This window comes from Rhincodon typus, chromosome 37 (genome assembly GCF_021869965.1).
Source record: "Rhincodon typus isolate 14 chromosome 37, sRhiTyp1.1, whole genome shotgun sequence".
Taxonomy (NCBI): Eukaryota; Metazoa; Chordata; class Chondrichthyes; order Orectolobiformes; family Rhincodontidae; genus Rhincodon; species Rhincodon typus.
The window spans coordinates 4,924,942-4,941,594 of NC_063368.1; the positions used below are offsets into that span (position 1 = coordinate 4,924,942).

The 16,653-nt window shown below is 38.2% G+C and overlaps 1 protein-coding gene across 1 annotated transcript in view; it reads right to left on the reverse strand.

The window, feature by feature from the left end:
* LOC109934587 (histone acetyltransferase p300-like) overlaps positions 1-16,653 on the reverse strand; it is a 119,105-nt gene that overhangs the window by 69,318 nt on the left and 33,134 nt on the right. Inside the window, exons 2-4 of the mRNA XM_020533311.2 lie at positions 13,709-14,424; positions 1,496-1,672; positions 400-655 (exon numbers count right to left, since the gene is read on the reverse strand). Of these exons, the coding sequence (XP_020388900.2) occupies positions 400-655; positions 1,496-1,672; positions 13,709-14,424 (1,149 nt within the window). The remainder of the gene's footprint in view (positions 1-399; positions 656-1,495; positions 1,673-13,708; positions 14,425-16,653) is intronic.

The window sequence follows — 16,653 nt, forward strand, 5'->3', positions numbered from 1 at the left end:
CAGAACCTTGTCCAAGGCTTTACGAAAATCCATGCAGACGTCTACCACGTTGCCTTCATCTATCCTTTTGGTCACATCCTCAAAAAACTTGATCAAGTTTGTAAGACAAAATTTCCCAAGCATAAAAGTCATGCTGACAATCACTAATCAGTCCGTGTCTCTCCAAACTGCATGTAAATCTTAACTCTTAGAATGGCCTCCAACAACTTACCCACCAGGGAACTGTAATTATTCAGTAAATGTGAATCCCTCAGTCAAACAATAGTCTCATTTGCTGAGTTTAAGAAACTGGGGAATTAAACAATGGCAAAGAAATTGGGGGACTATGTTTCAAATTATTTAGAAGCAAACAGGAAATCTCATGCAACTCTTCACAACACTAATTCAGTTCATACTCACCCTGACAGGATTTGCCAGCTTGACAGTGGGTCATATGATTCAGAACATTCTTCATGGTTCGGCAGTGTGGCAAGTTACAGGGTCGCACCTCCCCATTGGCTTGCTCCCGACGCTGGCATTTGTGTGCATGTAAGAGCAGAACCAGTTGTTGCTGGATGAGTTTTCGTTTCTCTGGATCTGCTGTGGGTGCAGAACCCATTCCCTGTCCTGGGGGCTGCCCTATTCCTCCTTGCTGCACTGAAGATGACTGCTGCGGCTTTGGAAAACAAGAAAGCATTTCTGAGCACCCTTCATAACATCAAAATGTCTCAAAGCACTTTACAAGCAAAAATTCAAATTCAAAACAAAAATGCAGCCAACACTGCATTATAGAACATGGCAGCCAAATTGCTGAGCAAGATCCCACAAACAGAAATAATTCAGTTTAACTTCTCATCTGTCACCACCTCCCATAATACAACACACTTAGTTGAAGTATCAGCTATTAAATTTTTAAAGCCTCTGGAATAACCAGAGATGAGAATGCTACCTCTGTGCCAAAATGCAGATCAAGAAGAAAATTAGCAAAACTCAGCATACTAAATTATGAGAGACTATTTTTATTTTTAGCAGGTATGTTTGCTATTGGTACTTCTGTCGAAGCCCTGATAATGGATTTCATCAGCATTTTAGTACTGACTATTTGTCACCAGCTCTTACAAGATTCTTGTCCTTCTAACTATTCATCCTCTTTCTGGGGTCCTAATAATACTCACTACATGTGCACAGGTGGAATCATCTTTGTCAGCATTATAACCAGGACAATACTATAACTGGCTCAGCAACATATGGTGGTATGTGAAGACTGATACAAAGAAGAGATGTGAAGGTCTTTTGATAGTCATTAAACATGTTAATTCTCACAAGTATGGCAAATGGGCACAAACTTATCCCTTAACAAGGCACCAACTTTAAAAAATAAACACACTCCGAGATTCTATTTTGGCATTCACTGCTTGTGTGTTTTGGTTTTATTTCCCTTGCTTAACAATAAAGTTGACAAGTTAGGAACTGAGGAAGGGCAGAATTTGAGATAGGTGAACTTCTCAGCACTCACCAAATTTTGCAATCCAGCACCAGCAGCAGGTTTCTTGTCCATTGTAAACTGAGGCAGATTGTTCCCTAGGCCACCTTTGCTTTGCATCTGCTGCCCAAGTCCACTGGTACCCAGTGTCTGACCAGGGCTCTGTCCGTACGGCTGGCCGTAAGGATTAGGGGTGCCCATCATTCCCATCTATTGATTTAAAAAAAGTAAAATGAGCTTCTGATGCTTAATATGGAGAGTGAGACATTCACCTTGGTCCATTCAGTCCAAGGTCAACTACATTATCTGGAGAGATGATGATTAATTTACAGGACAGCATACATCAAGTCAAAATGCTGACAAGTGATGAATTCTTAAAGTTAACATTTCAAGAACATTTGGAAAACCAGTAAGAAATTAGAACGTTTGACGTGAACGTAAAAGTAAGAATTGATGCAACGTTGTAAACTTCAAGGTCAGGACAACCAAGTCGTGTAGAAACATTCAGTTTAAATTGAGCTTGGGAAATTCGGAGCATACTTAAAGAAGCAACGCATGCCCTTTTCTGATCAGATGAAGATCTATGGCTCAAAAGGGCCTCCAGTGGCAGAAAGCAAATACTACATTACAAAGCAACTAAATACATTCTATAATACAGTTCGTGGCTTGAACAAAATTCGAGCAAGTTCATCTTGAATGAGTAAACCCACAGGTGCATTTTCCAACTTTGCTATAAATCAGTTTTAAAACCTAATTAGTTCTGGAAGACAAAGCACATTTTCATTTGAACTGGAGGAATTACATCTAACATGTTACATAAAAAGTTATTATGGTCAAGCATCAAGAAAAGTCTTATTCTAATTTGCTTCAATATGTTTTAACAGCAATAAAGCAAAACCTAATATTTTTAAAAATAGCCAGCTTGTTTTATACATATTGGACATTTGCGTACTGCAATACCATGCTTGATGAATATTGAGTTCATGCTGTTCAAAATTTCACACAGCACTCTTACGGTAATGAGGTAGTTACCATGAAGGACTCTTCTTCTCAGCCTCTCCCCTCGCCAGAGGCATGATGGCCCTCAAGTTGAACCACCACCACCAGTCATTTCTCTCTAATGACATAGCAGCCCTATGACCTGGTAAAATTATGGTGACTTTTTACAGTAATGAGCAAAGTAAAATAGTAAGCTTGACAGAAAATGGTTGTCACTTACCTTTACCAGAAACATTTCATTTTAGCAAGTGTAGACTAGAAGGTGAGGAAGTAATGAACCACCCCAGTTACTTCATTTACCCACTTTTCTACCTCCAAATGCACAATTTTCACTAAATCCCAAGAATTACTGTGGATCACTTCAAAATTACAGAATTGGCTTAGGATTTTATTTATAATGCACACATCTCAAATAAAACATGCAAGTTTTAAAATACCCATCATTTTAGTCATCAGTTAAACACTCACTTGTAGTCACTAATTTCCCATACTCAAAATGCAACTCAAAGCTCGGTAAAATTGCCATAGCCCTACCAGATGAGAGGACTGCTCTCTCATTAAAGACAGACATCTGGTGGTGGTTTAACTGGAGGGTCACACTTCAAATGAAGGGAGAGGTTGAGAAGAGTCTTTCATGATAACCTCAGTTGGTATGGAATTTGAACCCATGCTGTTGGCATCACTGTGCATCGCAAACCAGCCAACTGAGCTAACCAACCCCAAGTGTATACATGATATCAAATCAAAACCAACAACCTGGCAATGGTACTCAACTTTCAGGAATATATAAATTTATTCAGATTTGTGCTTTAGATTGAAAGCACAATGGTTGTAAAACTTTCTCAAATTAGAGAATAGCTCCCAATGTAGAACAATGCTGGCCACCTGTAAGCGTCTTCTGGGCTAACCAATCAAAACTTACATAACATTGACAGCAAGTGAATATTCACTACTATTTCACCTTCATGTTGCACACTTCAAAATGCTCACTTCTGACAAGTTCAAAAGGACAAAACATGAGTATGCATTCATTAATATTTTACTCATGTTAAGGTGTTTTTGTGCCAAATATAATTTCCAGCTTCTAGACTGTTTTAGAGACCAGAATACCAAATTCTTCACAATAAATGAACATTTTTAATGCACTTCTGAAACTAGGCAGAACTTTTTAAAAAATGTTAACAGGTAGCCCACTTTAACAATTCATTAATAAAGAAAGTATAAAGTATAGTGAAATTTTCAATCTTCATGTGTTGTGGGGAAGAAGTGAAAACTACAGTGTTAATGTGCTGGATTATCTCATGCTGCCTAGCAACTCTGATTTAGGGGTGGATGCCAGAGCTACTCTTTGGCTATCTAGCCAATTGTTGCAGGATGCAAAAAAAAGGAAACGGAGAGAAATAAGTGAAATCTGAAAATCTGAAGCATTAAACTGGGGCGAGAAATTTAAAATTCAACATCTGTAAAACATGCACAAGATCTTTATAGCCACTTGAAACTACCAAATGTTTTCATGTTTCTCTTCCGGCTACAAAGCAGTGAGCACAAAGCAAACTAAATAAAACTAATGAAGTATTCAGTCTGTAGATTACTTCACAAGCCTATGGCTCAACTAGGGTACACAGGTAACACAACATCACAAAATCCTATGAAAAAGAGGACTGTATACATTGGGATCCAAGCAAAATGCTGCAGAAAATCTAAACCTGACATGTAAAAAGAAATGCTCAATTAAATAGCAGATTAGAAGGCAGCATTTGTAAAAAGAAAGAGGTAACTTTACACTGCCTATGACCTCGCCAAACCTGGAAAAAGTGTTACAGATCTAACAGGTTTTAAGCAAGCAGATACAGGGAAATGAGAAGAAAATAAAAGAGAAAGTCTGTTATTGGCTGGGATAATACAAGGCTGAAAGATAACGGGACAAGTTAAAAAAGACAAAAGATGGTTTGAAGGAGTTATGATGTAAATGATCCGAAACTGCTGAACTTAATGTTGAGTATTGATGGCTATTAAATGCCTGCTCAAAAGGTGATACATTGCCCCTTGAATTTCTGTTGAGCATTACTGTGACAGTGTAGAAGACAGATAAAGAACACAAATTGCAAACAATCAGAAGAACAGGGTCACTTGTGGACTGAGCAGACTTGATGAATAAGGCAATCTCCATTAATGTAATCTGTGTTTGGTGCCCCCAATGTAAAGATCACTGTGTGTAACAAAACAGCACAGTAAGAATTCAAGTTAAAGATACTGAAGATTTTTTATTGATCTATACATTTAGACAACATGATTTTTGCACACAGAAAGGTCAACAAGTAGCAATTGAAAACAATGAAACAATTAAGTTAATAATGTTTTGCTGGGGATGATAAAGAAGAAAATATAAACCAACATCCTCAGTTGTGCTTTGCAGAGAGGTCAAATACAGCATTGAAGAGAAGACTCATGACCTGAAACATCAACTCTGCTTCTGTCTCCACAAATGCTTCCAGCATTTTGTTACTTCAGATACAGCACCCCTTCAATAGAATAATTTAGATTTAATTACAAATCCCAAGTATTGGAGTGGAACTTGAATTCGCAACCTTCTGACTCACAACATACTGCAGTGTGGTTAAAACAGTGAATATAGCATTTGGATAATTGCCACAGTAATATATTCAGTGTACTCAGAAGTTTCTCTCTTAACACTTCAGATTTTTCTTATTTAGGGATCGCCCACTCACTATTTACATCAATATCATGAAGGAGGGTAAAGATGGGTAGCATAGAGAGAGATTTATTATTAAACAAATGAAATTTCCAGCAAACCACAAATATTTGTACACCATGCAAAGATGGGACCTGTTACCAGAGACAGCTCTTTTCTGAAGCCTTAAAAGTGCTTAGTTTCAATGGAGTACAAGTCTACAGGCAATAACTGTGCTCAGAACCATGACCAAGTGCACGTGCAGAAGACAACTGATGCAACAGTTCCTTGCATTGCTGCAGCTCAATTAATATAGAGGAAAAAAACCAAAGACACTTCAAAACACATGAATAAAACAGATGCACAGCCAAAGGAGTGAGACTGGGAGTAATCAGAGGTTCGGTCAAAGAGATGGATTTTAAAAAGTGAAGGAACAGTGGGTTTTAGGCAGGTAATTACATTTAGCAATTTATTCAACAGTGAAGGGCTACAGCTAGATCTTATATATAGAAGAGGAGCTCTTTCGAAAATAGCATATTGAATAACAATCTGGGTAAGAAGTTGATTAATTGCCATTCCTCCTTCTGCACATATTCTAAATTATCTTTAAACACAGAGTTAACCATCACTTGTTTAATTAACATTGCTGAAGCATGCAAGAAATTTGACTTTGCTGGAATTTCTTAGACAAGGTTTTAAAATGATGTACAGTAGCATGCAGGAGTGCCCTTATTAATTCTCCAAAGGGCTATTTTATGGAAACATATTCAAATACTTTGATATATTATCATGATTTGAAGAGGAAACAGACATACAACACTATGGACAGGTTCAGTTTAATGATTTAAACAGTATTGTAAATATTTTCAAATGTAATATTGTAAATGACTGCATGTCAACACCTGCTCATTACACTCAATACCAATGAGGTATTCAGAATGACAAACTGCTTATTTAAGTTTAAATTGGACTAATATTATACAATCTACAATAATTTCTCACTTCGATAAAGTAAACTTTTTGAATTACAAAACATTATTTAATGCAATCATAAAATGTGACATGATTCAGTTCATAAACTTTATTTATTCTTTGGGATTTTGGCAGCTCTCCAAGGCAACTATTGTTTGCCATCCCAGACTGAACTTGAACTGTGAGATTTGCTAAGCCATTTCAGAGTACAGTACATATTGCAGTTGTCTGCAACTCAAGATGCTTACACCACAGAAATGGCCCATCATATCCATGCTGGCTAACAAAGATCTGACTACACTAATCCCAATTTCAGCTCATTCCCCTGGAGCTATGATAATAGTGAATATCCAAATACTACGTAGATTTTGAGTTTCTGACTCAACCACTCTTTCAGGCAGAAAGTTCCAGGCTCTCACCACCCTATGAGTGAGAAACAATTCCTCTCAACTCTCCTCTTACCTTAAATCTATGGCACCTTGCTACTGGCATAAACACCTAGACCAAGTGAGGATGGCTATTAATGACACCTAAAGGCCAATTGCAATGATGGTTTTATGGTTACCATTACTGAGACTAGCTTTCAAATCCAGCTTTTATTAACAGAATTTAAATTTCACAAGTAGCTGTGGTGGGATTTGAACCATTGCTCCCAGAGCATTACCTAGGTCCTTTAATTTCTCGTGCAGTGTCATTACCACCATATCACCATGTCCTCTAAGTACTTGTGTTAATTCCGGACCACAAAGCTCAGAATGATTAGTGAAAACTTATATACTTGTAGAACTTAGGTTTCCACTTTTCCAAATAGGCCAGTTAGAAATCTTGATGATTCTTTTAATCCTTATGGAAACTGCATGCATTTGAATATTTGGCTTGGTGTTGCTCCCCATGGGTCAAAAAATACTTGTTTATTTTTAAAATCCATGTACGGAATGCAGCCATTTTTTGCCTATCTCTAGCTGCTCTTCGAAGGGGTGAGGTGGTGACATTTTGAATCACTGCAATCTATGAGCAATAGGCAATCTCTCAACATCTGAAAAATTGACATTTGGACATGGTGACTGGAAAGAGAAAAAAAAATTGAAGAAAAAGTGTCCATTTGGGCAATATGGCAGAGTACCAAGAGGTCTGTAGAATTTTACTTTGGTGCATTGAATAAGCAAAAGGGAAAATTAGTGTAGTTGTGAAATAATTGGCCTCCTGAATTCAACCTTCTTGAGGTCACCCAGAACTCTGCTGTCCCCTCACACCAAGTCTCGTTCACCGAGCTAAGTTGCCTCCTGACGTCTTAATTTAAAATCCCTCATCCTTGACTTTAAATCCATGTTCTTGTGCCTCCCTATCTTTGTAAATCTCCTTCAGGTCAACCACGCTCTGAGACCTCTGCACTCCTCCAATTCTGGCCTCTTTAGTCCCCGATTTTAATTGCTTCACCGTTCCTATAAGGAGGGGTTGGAGAGGTTGGACAAACTTGGATTGCTTTCGCCAGAGCATCAGGGGCTGAGGGGCAACTTGAAAGTAGTACAAAAAATTATGAGGGGCACAGATAGGGTGGAGCATCAGAGTCTTTTTTCCAGGGTGGAAATGTCAAACACAAGGGGACATAGATTTAAGGTGACAGGTGGCAAGTTTAAAGTGGGCATGAAAGACAATTTTTTTTTTGTTTGTTTTTACACAGAAGGTGTAAAGTGCCTGGAATACACTGCCAGGGTGGTGGTAGAAGCAAATACATTAGCAACGTTTAAAGGCATTTAGACATATAAACTGGTAGGGAATAGAGGGATACACACCACGTGCAGGTAGTTGGGATCAGTTTAGAATGGCCTCACAGTTGGCACAGACACAGTGGACCTAAGGGCCCATCCCTGTGCTGTACTGTTCTATGGTTCATGAAATTTAACTTTTTGAAATTTTTTTTAAATGGTGACAACAGTCACAATTATACACAGGCTCCAGATCATCAGTTTAAACGTGTGTGTTGTATTACTTGAGGGAACTGACAACTGAAGCTACAAGATAATACAGTATTATTCAGTCATGTATCATACTTATTTCAAATACCTAAATCTGGGATTATAAATGAAAACTGTTATTGTTTAAAACAGCCTTTTTTGAACAGATTTACCACTGGTACTTGCTGCTGTTGCACATGATAGTTTGTGCATGTTGTAACTTGCATACTACACTGTATGAGCATGTGCTGGTATTATGATTTCAACATGATTCCGAAGATAATCGTGATGATGAAACTTCCCAACCTGTAATTGAGAATGATAGCAGAGTATTGTGAAATAGAATGCAATTTTTAAAAAAAATTGTACAATTCCTAGTGCATGGAGAAAATACACGCAGTTGAAAGCTTATCAAAAAAATGTTTGCAAACTATTCCTATTAATCTTAACGTACATTTTTATTTTGTAAATTATCAATGAAATGGGCATGATTTGGAAATGGCAGGGAAGAGAGGGAAGATAAAGACAAGATTTCTTTGGGCTACATGGACAACAGATGGTTTCTGCACCTCTACATAAGAGCAAAGGAGGAAAAGAACCCCTCTCACTAAGCTAAGCAGCCAACAAACCATGCTAATCTCAGCCCCAGATTCCAGACTCATGCATAGCCACTCAACTGAAAGAGAACTGCTCCGCCTAGGCACACTTTCATTGTTTAAAGAGAGATTCTGTCCCTTAGGAACCAACAACCGCAGCAACAGCTATAGTTCTTCAGTTTACACCATAGCTGCTACAAATTCACTGAAGTAGAATGAACACATACAGTCCTTATTCTCATTGTGCCCTTCAAAAGCAAACAAAGAGGTCAAAGAAATACACGAAAGCCAAGCCTTTTCCCTTTTATTTGAAAATGATCAGCATCCAATTAGTTTTCAGCTGGTGAATTTTAATATTTGAAAGCTCAAATAAAAGATAAAATACGTAGAACAGCCTGGAAATTAAGGTTTTATTAACACTTCTGACATTTAGAAGACCAATGTCTGAATTACATCATGTAAGTTCAAACATCTTAAACAAGATCCCACACTGAATTTAGAAAATTTAAATAAATGCTTCCTTGATGGAAATTAATATATTTGAAATTCAAAACATTCTTACAGGTAAGACATTTAGCAGTACTCAAAAGACAACTGGACAGTGTCAACCAAACTTATGGCCTGTATTGCTCAAATTAAATTTCTTGTGAAATTAAATCAGTATTAATGTTACCCATCAACATGTCCACAGAAGAGCCTGTCATACTATCCAAAAAAGGGAGGTACCAGAAGTGAAGAGTAAGTTCTGCCGTTTTCATGCTGTATTTTCAAACCCTACTGACAAACAAAATGAAAAATCTACACTATTCATATAAAGCTAAGTATCTCCCAAAGACAACTGTTTATGCCAAGATGCTGTTTGACACTAGTCTATGAGCACTAAGAACTATACAAACAAGTACTAGTCAAATGATCTACCAAAATTTCAAATCTGGACTTAGACTTAAAGGATGGACACGGTATTAAAGGGTTGTTGTATCACAATACTACACATTCATTTAATTAATAGATTTAAGAGAGAGCTAAGTGACATTTTTTCTAGCTTCATCTTGTGTCTTTTATTAAACTTTCGCTGTATCAAGTGAAATATATCATACTCATTTTCCTATCTCCCCACAACGTATATCCCATCTCTAAGAAGAAAATACTAATTCTAACTCCAGCTTCCAAATACATTTTTTTTTTTAAAAAAGTGTCCGATTTTTAGGATGAGCCCATTCGTACAGGTTTCGCTGTAGTTAAGAATCTAAATTTATCTATTCTATTTATTCACATTTGATTTTTTTTAAACACAAAAACTTCTATCAATCATCGATTAAAACAAAACAATAGTAAACAAAACTCAGTTCTGAATAATTTCACTGGTTTAAACTCGCTGTGTAACGTTTCAAGTTTCATATCACACCTTCTAATAATGTTGAATAAAGTCCAACTTTATCAGAATGATGCTGCGACAATAGAAATACTCATTCTCAGTTCAATAATGTGCCTTAAATGGGGGTTTTCTATAACTGATAGCTAATGAAAAGAACGTTGCTAGACTGTGAGCTCTTTCCAACATTTCATACTCAAATTTCAAGAGCAACAGACCATGTTCCTCATGGTGTCAGCTCTAAGTCAGCAGTCTCAATGCTCATCACCGAAAAGTGGACTTTCCCATTCTGAAAAAGGGTCACTGGACTTGAATTGTTAACTCTGATTTCTCGCCACAGATGCTGAGTTTTTCTAACAATTTCTCTTTTCGTTCAGTATTGGTAGCTAGGTCTCTAGTAACTTCCCGTGTACTCTACAGAGGCTCTACTTTGTTTTATATGCAATATTTATAAATTTTAAGATTAATATTTGCATTAGATTTGAGAGTAAAGTCAGAGATATACCGCATGGAAACAGACCCTTCGGTCCAACTCGTCCATGCCAACCAGATATCCTAAATAAATCTAGTCCCATTTGCCAGCATTTGGTCCATAAACCTCTAAACCCTTCATGTACCCATCCAGATATCTTTTAAATCGTAGCTCATTCCACACACGCACCACCCTCTGTGTGAAAAAGTTGTCCCTTAGGTCCCTTTTAAATCTTACCCATCTCATATTAAACCTATGCCCTCAAGATTTGGACTCTCTCACCGCAGGGGTAAAAAAAAGTGTGTCTATCTACCCTATCCATGCTTGTCGTGATTTTATAAACCTCTATACAGTCATCCCTCAGCCTCCTACGCTCCAGGGAAAATAGCCCCAGTCTATTCAGCCTCTTCCCATAGCTCAAACCCTCCAACTATGGCATCATCTTTGTAAATCTTTTCTGAACCATTTCGAATTTCACAACATCCTTCCTATAGGAGGGGGACCAGAATTGCACGCAATACTCCAAAAGTGGCCAAGCCAATGTCCTGTACAGTCGCAACATGACCTCTCAACTCCTGTATGCAATGCAGTGACCAATAAAGGCAAGCATACCAAATGCCTTGTTCACTATCCTGTCTACCTGTGACTGCATTTTCAAGGAACTATGAACCTGCACTCCAAGGTCTCTTTGCTCAGCATCACTCCCAAGGACCGTACCATTAAGTGTGTAAGCCCTGCCCTGATTTGCCTTTCCAAAATACAGCACTTCACATTTATCTAAATTAAACTCCAAAACTCTTAAATTAAACTGTTGCTCCTTGGCCTATTGGCCCATCTGGTCAAGAGCCCGCTGTACTCTAAGGTAACTTCCTTGGTTGTTCACTATGCCTCCAATTTTCGCGCCATCTGCAAACATACTAACCATACCTCCTTTGTTCAGATCCAAATCATTTATATAAATGACCAAAAGCAGTGGACCCAGCACCAATCCTTGTGGCACACTGTTGGTCACAGGCCTCCAGTCTGAAAAGCAAGCCTCCACCACCACCTTCTGTCTTCTACATTTGAGACAGCTCCAAATGGTTAGTTCTCCCTGTATTCCGTGTGATCTAACCTTGCTAACCAGTCTCCCACAAGGAAGCTTGTTGAACACCTTACTGATGTCATAAATATCACATCCACCGTTCTGCCCTCATCAATCATCTTTGTAACTTCTTCATAAAACTCAATCAAGTCAGTGAAACAATTTTCCATGCACAAAGCCATGCCGACTATCCCTAATCAATCCTTGCCTTTCCAAATACATGTAAATCCTGTTTCTCAGGATTCCCTCCAACAACCTGCCCACGACTGATGTCAGGCACACTAGTCTATAGTTCCCTATCACCTTTCTTAAACAGTGGCACATTAGCCAACCTCCAGTCTTCCGGCACCTCACTTGTGGCTATCAATGATACAAATATCTCAGCAAGGGGCCCACAATCACTTCCCTAGCTTCCCACAGAATTCTAGGGTACGGCTAATCAGGTCCTAGGGACTTAACTTAAGATGGATATTTTTCAAGGTGTCACTATTTATTTCCCATTGTTCTCTATCTTTCATATCCTTCTCCACAATAAACACTGATGCAAAATTCTCAAATAGTATCTCTCCCATCTCCTGTAGTTCCACACATAGGTGGCCTTGCTAATTTTTAAGGGGCCCTATTCTCTCCCTGGTTACCCTTTTGTCCTTCACCTATTTGTAGAATCCCTTTAGATTCTCCTTAACCCTATTTGCCAAAGCTATTTCATGTCCCTTTTTGCCCTCCTGATTTCCCTCTAGGTATATTCCTACTGTCTTTATACTCCTCTAGGGATTCACTGCTGTCTATACCTGACATATGCTGCCTTCTTTTTCTTGACCAATACCTCAATTTCTCTAGTCATCCAGTATTCCCTACACCTACCAGCCTTGCCCTTCATCCTAACAGGAACACACTCTCTCTGGGCTCTCATTATCTCATTTTTGAAGGCTTTCCATTTTCCAGCCATCAATTTACCTGCAAACATCTGCCCCCAATCAACTTTTGAAAGTTCTTGCCCAATACCAGTTGAATCACAAATTAAAGAAATATATTTTGAGTCATTTCCGAGTCCATTTGCAATACAGAATGGACAGTCATTTGAAGCCGTAACTAGTACGTGAAGATACCATCACCTCCTCTGCAGTTTATGACAATTAAAAGGTATACCTATTGCTTGGGTATGGGTTACTGAAAGTATACAAGAGATTGACTGTAGCAGTTTTATTTTATTATGTAGAGGCAGAATGTCTGGGATTGCTTATGAGTAATGACAACAGCAATTTATTCAAAAATTTCAAATAATTTTAAAATGGAACACAGTGCTTAAATATTTAAACAAGACCCGAAAGTATTTGGGAAAAGAAACTTAGAAAATTGGCAGAATACAACTGAACCATTTATCTTTACCTGAACACGCAAACCTAAAAGTAATTGCTGACTGTGGTATTTAATGGCTCCGGATATTTTCTTTTAAAGTTCAGTAGTTCCGAATTTTCACCTCTTGTGAAAAACCAACCATTGTCAAGAGTCACCCTCTGGTGTCTTAGCTAAGTAGCCGCCTTTGTTGTGCAAGTTAGAATGGTGACTTTTATTAGGTTGCTCCTGTGGTTAATATGACCAAGTCAAATCCTATCAGTCAGGCCAACAGTCATTAAACAGCAAAAGAACAAACCTAAGTTGACTTTTCAGAACCAAAGTCTGAAGGAGACTCATATCAGACTTGAAACATCAACTTTGTTTCTCTCCAAAGATGCTGCCAGACCAGAGATTCTCTAACACTATTTTTATTTCAGATCTCCAGCATTTTTGCAGATAGTATCCAGCTAAGGTCAGTTAACTTAGAAAGAACTGAACCTAGGATCTTCTAATCTTTATGGTATAATTTAACATTGGGCAATGATTTCATATGGTCATCAGTTCAGCCAATTTTCAACTTGTAACAGACAAAATGAGAAGCCCAAGAGAGATGATTTTATATTTGTATAAAATTACAAAGGAGAGGTTAGCTGTTCCACTTATTATTAAAACTTTAAAAATTGTTACAACAGAATTGCGACAAACTTGTCGTGTTTCATTAATTACCTTCATGATAAGCTTTAAAGTGAAAAATCTTGGTTTTTACCTTGCTCATTGCTCCAGGTTGGGGTCCTTTGAGACCTGCTGGCATCTGAGGTGATCCTTGAGATAACGTATCTGCAAGTAGATTGTTTGTGTTGGACATTCCTGGGCTTGAGTACTGTACATTAGGCCTGCCTCTTCCAGCACCAAGAGAACCATTAATTACTTGGCCCTGCATCATGCCCTGTGCATTACCACTGCTCATCAGGGCTGGATTCATATTGGTATTGATGCTCATCCCAGCCTGGTTGGTTGGGCTGTTTACTCCAGGCATCAGACCAGTTGCTGACGTATGAAGCTGATCGTGTTTTTGTGGGTTCACAGATTGCGGTGTTGGAGGTCTCTGGTTTGCTCCACTTGCTCCCATTCCCAAGTTAGGAGGGGATGTAAGACCACCTTGAGTTAGGGGGCTCTTTACCATACTACTAAGGCTTCCTATACTAGGACTGTTCTGTTGACTTTGGCTGCCTACTGACTGCACTGGACTATCCATGGAGCGTGATGAGGCACCACCAGAGCTGACTGCTCCATGTCCCATATTGATACTGGAACCACTGCCTCTTAGAAGCTCCGACAATTGTTTATGCTTTGAGGCTGCATCCTGCACCATTCCAACCCCAGTAAGCTGAGCCAGGTCACCACCATTGGTCAGTCCTAATGGATCTGAACGAATCAGTTCATCTGGCAAGTCATTCTCAAGATCGAATAGGGATCCAAAATCTGAAAAGAAAAAACAAAGTACAATTACAAATCACTTCATACTCAGGATGTCTGCCATTACAAGCATGATCTTTCCTGCAAAGATGGAAGATCCTGACCATGCATTGCTTGGGACAAGAAGAAACGGTTGGTGGATTATCTTAGACTGATCCTACACTGCTAATAAAAAAGGTATTGTTCAGTGGCAGCAAGAAGGCTTGCAGCCATCAACCAGTGAAAATGTCAGATCAAATCTTTTTTCTTGCCTTCCCATTTTTCATATCTTTTGTCTACTATGCACTTATCCAAGCACTGCGGGTCCTGTGGTCTTCACTGCAGACTGAGAATTCATAAGAGAAATTAAACTGCACACTTCAAATATGCAAAACAAAGTATGCATTAGTGTTTTAATGCTGAACACCACTGAGCCATCAATTAATTACACTTTGCTAACAATTGACAATAACTCAAACATGTGCTTTTCTTCAATGTTATAAATTTTCATGATGTGGCATGAAACAGAACAATGGTAAAAAATAAAGATTCACTACAATAGGCTAAAAATCTAAAATTATTTTGCAGTAGCTTGAATCGCTATCTCAATTCCTGTACATTCCTCTCTCCTTAATCTTTCAGTGCCTTATGATTTCTAGAGATGAAAATAGGCTTCCCACACCCAAGTTCAAACATAATATTATCAATTTCCACCCACCCACTCCAAGGATTTAATTGATTATTTTTACTAGCAAACATGCTCAGATTAGGAATTTGAGTGGTCCTAGTAACAGATTTAGCTCAGGTCTAATCATGCCCTAATAGATTAATATTTCAATGTACAGTGTAATCTAGCATATTTTGTTGAAAATTGTTATTTAAAATGGGTTTCCATTCCAGCAGCAGCTAATTACAAATTCATGATGCATCATAATTCACAACATTCTGCAATATAATTTTATTAATACTAAGTAATTAAGAATCTAACAGTACATTATGCTCATCTTCAGAGTTGGAAACTTGAAGTATACAGGTTCTCATCATATAGCCCAAAGTTCATAGAACAACAAAGTGCTATGTGGCTCTTCATGTTGTGCTAACAGTTTGCTGGAATTATCCAAAACTGATCACACTCTTCTGATGCCCACCCAGAGCTCAGGTGCCTTCACCTGGTTAAAATAGCTATTAAATTTTCTCTTACAACATGCAAAGTTCGCTGGCCTAACCACTCCCTGTGGCACAGCCTTGCATTCTTCAAATCCCGAGAGACTTGGCCTCTATCCTTGCTCTCTTCAGGACTCTAAAATTTGAGTCGTTATCATCACAACTTCCTGACCAGAACAGCCTTTCACTATTCAATCAAAATTTTTCATAATTTAAAAAAAATTGAAATTGCTTCAATGGAAAGAGATCCAAATCTCAATTCTCTCTTCACATGATTTCCAATCTCTAGCATCAATGAGATGAATCCAAGATGTATGCTTGGTTCACAATACTCTACCTGCTGCCTAACTGTTGTCAGGTACAAATGTATTATTTTACTTGAATAATCTGTTCCTCCATTTATGAAATAATAGAAACTTGCCTCTATTAAACAAAGTCTCCTTGACATTTTTCAATCTTTCGTACATTAATCAAAACTCGTTTTTAAAAAAACTCCTCAGGTAATTTTAAAGTTTACATTCTCCATCATATAACAGACATTACGGTAAAGGAAAAAGCCCTATTGCCCACCATTTCTACACCAACCACGATGTCATTCTAAACTAATTCCATTTGCATGCACACGGTCCATATTCCCCTATTCCCTGCTTGTTCATGTGACTGTGTAATTACGTCTTAAATGCTGCTATTGTATCAGCTTCTACCATCTCCTCTGGTAGTGCATTCCAGGCATCTACCACCTTCTGTTTAAAAAACGAATCTGGCCTTGCACATCTCATTTAAACTTTCCCTTCGCACCTTAAATCTACTCCCCTGGTATTTGACATTTCCACCCTTCAAAAAAGACTCCCGACTATCTGCCTTATCCACGCCTCTCAATTTTATATAATTCTATCAAGTCACCCCTCAGCTTCTGCCACTTTAGCAAAAACAATCCTAATTTGTCGAAATAAAAACTGAAAGAACTGAAGATGTTGTCAGTCAATCAGAAACAAAAACAGAAACTGCTGAAAAAGCTCAGCAGATCTGGCAGCATCTGTGGAGAGAAATCAGAGTTAACATTTCAAGTCAAGTGACCCTTCCTCAGAACTG